The sequence below is a fragment of the Canis lupus genome, chromosome 32 (assembly GCF_048164855.1).
Source record: "Canis lupus baileyi chromosome 32, mCanLup2.hap1, whole genome shotgun sequence".
Taxonomy (NCBI): domain Eukaryota; kingdom Metazoa; phylum Chordata; class Mammalia; order Carnivora; family Canidae; genus Canis; species Canis lupus.
In genome coordinates this window covers 3,428,530-3,433,505 of record NC_132869.1, presented here as the reverse complement: position 1 = coordinate 3,433,505, position 4,976 = coordinate 3,428,530, and the positions used below count along the sequence as shown (strand labels likewise).

General features: G+C 36.5%; 1 protein-coding gene and 1 pseudogene across 1 annotated transcript; one reads left to right on the top strand and one right to left on the bottom strand.

Annotated features, from left to right (window-relative positions):
• The first annotated feature begins 218 nt into the window (after positions 1–218).
• On the top strand, positions 219–524 carry LOC140622566 (large ribosomal subunit protein eL43-like; annotated as a pseudogene).
• Positions 525–3,732: 3,208 nt separating this feature from the next.
• Positions 3,733–4,691, bottom strand: LOC140622565 (olfactory receptor 4K2-like). Its single transcript, XM_072808213.1, is given in 2 exon segments — positions 3,733–4,619; positions 4,622–4,691. Coding segments are annotated over 2 exon segments (957 nt in total).
• Positions 4,692–4,976: the final 285 nt, after the last annotated feature.

Genomic DNA, 4,976 nt, shown 5'->3' with positions numbered 1-4,976 from the left:
TCTAATTGCTAGATATATGTTCTTTTAAAACAGAGAAAAAGATCTTGTACATTAACGTATCACAAACACCCAGAAAAGACTTGTAACAGTGTAGGTGCCCAATAGTTATTGAACTAAAGAATTTTCAGAAAAAGGGTTTATATTTAAAAACAAAGATGTGGATGTTCCTGGCACACTGAGTCTCTTCCTCTCTGGGCCTGGACCTAGTTTGCAGCAACATGGCTAAATGCACCAAGAAGGTCAGAATTGTGGGTAAATACAAGACCCATTATGGTGCCTCCCTCAGGAAAATGATGAAAAAGATCGAAATAAGTCAGCACACCAAGTGCACTTGCTCCTTCTATGGAAAAACCAAGATTAAAAGATGAGCTGTGAGCATCTGGAGTTGTGGCTCCTGCATGAAAACCATAGCCAGTGGTGCCTGGACCAACAGCACCACTTCTGCCATCACAGTAAAGTCTGCCATCAGGAGACTGAACAAGTTGAAAGACCAGCAGAAGTTCCACCATTTGAAACATGGTTAGCCATTAACTGGGTTAATTATGTAATTTAAAAAAAGATACAGAGGTTCTTAAAAACGTTAGAAATAGAACTACCTGATGACCCAGCAATTGTTCTACTAGGTATTTATTCAAAGAATACAAACACAGCAATTTGAAAGGGCACATGCATTCCAATGTTTATAGCAGCAATGTTCACAATAGCCAAAATATGGGAAGAGCCCAGATGTCCATTGATAGATGAATGGATATAGAAGATGTGGTGTGCGTGCACACCAAACACACACACACACACACACAGACACACAGGTGGAATATTACTCAGCCATCAAAAAAGTAAAATCTTACTATTTGCAGTGATATGGTTGGAGGTAGTGTATTATGCTAAGTGAAATCAGTCAGAGAAAGACAAATACCACATGATTTCACTCATATGTAGAATTTAGGACACAAAACTGAGGAATATGGGAAAAGGAAAGGAAAAATGAAATAAGATGAAAACAGAGAGGGAGTCAAACAATAAGAGACTTTTAACAATAGGGAACAAATAGGGTTGCTGGAGGGGAGGTGGTTGGAGTGATGAGGTAATTGGGTGAGGCATTAAGGAGGGCATGTGATGTAATGAGCACTGGGTATGCAACTATATGCAACTAATGAATCACTAACTTATACCCCTGAAACTAATAATTCACTGTATGTTAATTAACTTGAATTTAAATAAAATCTAAAATAAAAACAAAGATGATAATTTTTGCTGAAGAATGAAGTTGAGACAAAAGAACATTTTTACCTTAACTTTCTCATTTGTCTGATTGACTTTGAGTCAAGAGGGAAGAATTTATAATTTGGTTAAAAGTGAACTAGAATGTGGTTTTATGCCTAATTCCAAACTAGATTTCTTCATAAACTTCTGCCATATTATTTAACTTCAGATATTAAATATTTGGCTTGGAGATTATGTTGAAGCATGTTATGACCTTAAAAGTCCAGAATGACTATAAGAAACTATTGATACCATTAATGTCAAACTGTCTAAATCCATCTTATCAGATTTTCTCCTAAACTATTTACATATACTTCACTCAGTTCAAAGAGATATAGCCAACCAATATATTGTTGTTCATAAAAATCACAAGTATCTGGCAATCTAATTTTTTCCAACTACCCTCCATGTTAGCAATGGAAAAAATTGAAACTATTCTTTTTCTCTTAATAAGCCACAAAGAGATATCCTAAAACTAGAATATTAAATTTTGTGACCTACTGGTTTCACTTGAATGCAGTTATTCTTCAAAGGCATATTACTTACAAATAAGATGCATTCTTGGTAGGAGTCTGTGCAGGTGGGAAGGGAAAATAACATTTGTAGAGTATATTCTGTCTGTTTTCCATAAAATAGTCCACAATCTATTTTGATTATCTTCATAATAGAAATTTAAAAGAATAGAGAGACAAAGTGAATATCCTAGGATAAGACAACTAGGAAATGAAAGTTCCAAAATTTAATTTTGAGATCTATGTGTATTTAGGGAAATGATTTTTGCCTCTTATAATGATTCCATCTTGAGACAGCTTTTTAAAAAAGATTTTATTTATTTATTCATGAGAGACAGACAGAGAGAGAGAGGCAGAGACATAAACAGAGGGAGAAGCAGGCTACATGCAGGGAGCCTGATGTGGGACTCAATCCCGGGACTCAATCCTGAGATTCCAGGATCACGCTTTGGACAGAAGGCAGAGCTAAACCACTGAGCCACCCGGACTGCCCCTTGAGTCAGTTTATGAATTCTGTGTATCTTAACTCCTTCAGCTATTAGGGAAGTGACTTGGTCAGCTGATATCCAGCTGACTTCCATTACTGTCTTAATAAAAAATAACTTTTTTGTGCTATATATTTTCTAAGTTAGTTTCATCTTTTCTTCCTATAGACTACATTATATTGAAAATGAAAAACAAAACTCATACAAAACTAATAATACTTTAGAATATTTTATTTTAGAAATGACAGATGTTAAATCGTTAATTTTCCAAACGCCTAGTCTTGATGTTAAATTCAAGATATGATATGAATTCATCATATCCTTGATATTCAGCCAGGTTTTAAAAGTTAGACTTGAGTGGTTTACATTCTATGGTTTAAATTTCAAAAATGGCCATTTAATCAGTTATTTGCTATATTAATTAGCAACTGTGGTAGTGATCTGTACACTTCTTAAGAAAGAAACCATATTGTTAAATTTTAGATCCTCCAATTGTTCTGTTTCGTTAAAGGTTGACTCAGAACTCAAACAGTTGGACATAATAAATCAGGATTGTTCAACTTTCAGAAGGATCTCTTCACAATATGAATTTTCTCACAAACATTTTCCCAATTCTATGGAAAAAAACCTTTTTATGCCCAGAACTCTTAATCAAAGTTCTGCAAGTGGATACCATCAGAGTGCACCAGGCTGCCAGCAAGTAGGAATTGTCTAGGTTAGAAGACAAAAGAACAGTATTTTATCTCAGTCTTCTCTAAGTTAACTGAGGTATATTGATAGGATTCAGAGATATGTCAAGCCCTGAACTTATGTTTTGATTATACATGCATTTTTCATGAAAATAACCTATATATTTCAACAGATTTTCAAATGCATCTATAATCTCAAAAGGCTTGCAAACATCTCACTAACTTTTAGGAAAGATATCTCACATCTCTCAACCCCAGCTTCTTATTTTTCTGAATTTAGACTAAAGGACTTGAAATGAAAATTCCAAGTTTAATTTTCTATACTATAAGAATAAAACTAGGGGGATCCCTGGGTGGCTCAGTGGTTTAGTGCCTGCCTTTGGCCACGACGTGGATCCTGGAGTCCTGGGATCAAGTCCCGCATCGGTCCCCCTGCATGGAGCCCACTTTTCCCTCTGCCTGTGTCTCTGTCTCCTCTCTCTCTTTCTCTCTGTATCTCTCATGAATGAATAGATAAAATCTTAAAACAAAAGAACAAAACCAGGGATCCCTGGGTGGCGCAGCGGTTTAGCGCCTGCCTTTGGCCCAGGGCGCGATCCTGGAGACCCGGGATCGAATCCCACATCAGGCTCCCGGTGCATGGAGCCTGCTTCTCCCTCTGCCTGTGTCTCTGACTCTCTCTCTCTCATTCTGTGTGACTATCATAAATAAATAAAAAATAAAATAAAATTTATAAAAAAAAAAAAAGAACAAAACCGATTATGAAAATTTCAGAAAGGAGTTTCACTGCACTGGGTAATTTGGACTAGTTTTCCCAAGATTTAAGCTTTGATTAGTTAGTTTCTTCTTCACAGCTATCTTCACTTCCTGATTTCTCAAAGTATAGATAAGTGGATTCAGAAAGGGGGTGAAAATGGTATAGAAAACGGACAGAACTTTGTCCATCAGGAAGTTGGTGAAAGGCCACACATAAATAAAGATACAAGGCCCAAAGAACATTAACACAACTATGAAATGTGCAGTGCAGGTAGAAAAAGCCTTAGATGTTCCTGTAAAGGAGCGGTCCTTAATAGTGACAAGCACAATGATATAGGAGGTGAGCAAAAGCAGAAAACTTACAAGAGCAATCACACCACTGGTTGAGATCATGAAGATTCCAAGAACATATATATCTATACAAGCGAGCTGGATGACCAAAGGAAGGTCACAGAAGAAACTGTCTACAACATTGGGACCACAGAAGGGTAAATAGAGGGTAAAAGCTAACTGGCTTGTTGTATGCAGGAAGCCCACTGTCCAAGAAGTTACCACAAGCCCAACACACACTCTTTGGTTCATAATTGTTGAATAATGGAGAGGTTTACATATGGCAATGTACCTGTCAAAAGACATGGAGATCAATAGTACAATCTCAGTCCCAGTGAAGAGGTGCAAAAAGAAGATCTGAGAAATACAGCCCTCAAAGGAGATGGTCTTATGTTTAGCAAAGAAGTCCATGATCATCTTTGGAGTGGCAAAGGAGGACAGGCATATGTCAATGAGAGACAGGTTGCTGAGGAGGAAATACATAGGGGAGTGAAGGTGTGGGGTGGATAGAACTGTGAGCAAAATAAGACAGTTGCCCAACATAGTTATCAAATAGAAAACAGAAAATATCACAAAGAAAAAATCTGGAGCTCAGGAGAATCCGTAAGTCCAAGTAACACAAATTCAGACACTCTAGAATGGTTGAACTCCTCCATTGATCTGCACACTGCTCTGTAATGACAAAATTATAGAGCTAGAAAATGTAACACTTTTACAATTAAATATGAGAGAGTTATGATATCAATTAATAATTCACCAGAACATTGATTACCTAAAAGCCAACTAATAACTATCTCAGTAAAGACTTTTCCTTTTGGGACAAACTTAACAATTGCTATCAGATATCACTTCAAATGAACTTCCTGGTTTTGAACAACCTCAGTACATCTTGTGTTATACTTATCAAGTACCCTCACAATAATATTCCCATTCTGTATACT